This window comes from Fulmarus glacialis, unplaced genomic scaffold (genome assembly GCF_000690835.1).
Source record: "Fulmarus glacialis isolate BGI_N327 unplaced genomic scaffold, ASM69083v1 scaffold1050, whole genome shotgun sequence".
In the NCBI taxonomy this organism is placed as follows: Eukaryota; Metazoa; Chordata; class Aves; order Procellariiformes; family Procellariidae; genus Fulmarus; species Fulmarus glacialis.
Window position 1 is genome coordinate 12,231 of NW_009189318.1, and position 376 is coordinate 12,606.

General features: G+C 43.9%; 1 protein-coding gene across 1 annotated transcript in view; it reads right to left on the bottom strand.

Annotated features, from left to right (window-relative positions):
• The window catches only part of MXRA8 (matrix-remodelling associated 8), a 20,574-nt gene that overhangs the window by 1,146 nt on the left and 19,052 nt on the right, over positions 1-376 (bottom strand). Inside the window, 1 exon segment of the mRNA XM_009581452.1 lies at positions 133-210. Within this exon segment, the coding sequence (XP_009579747.1) occupies positions 133-210 (78 nt within the window).

Sequence of the window (376 nt, forward strand, 5' to 3'; positions counted from 1 at the left end):
TGATGTTTATCATTCCTCATTCGGCTGTGGCTTGGTCAGCTCACTGCTAAACTGTGTTCTTCCCTCTGCCCTCCTTCAACCCATCAGAAGATTCCTACAGCCACCAATTAGGGTGAAGCAAGTCATTATTACCTTTGTCTAAATCAATGTTCTTTGCTGGGAAGCTTCTGGCTTGCTCAGCCTTCTCCTTCAGGATGTTGTTTTTGTAATCTGTGTAAGGGAGGAGTATAATTCAGACAGCCATTAGAACATTAAAAGAAAACAAAGTTTTACAGGCAAGGCAGACATGTGATCGGTCTTTCCTTGAAGTACTCTAGGCCTGGCATTTCCAGATCTCTAGGAGTAACTCATGGAGTTACTCAGCCACTCAGCAGGA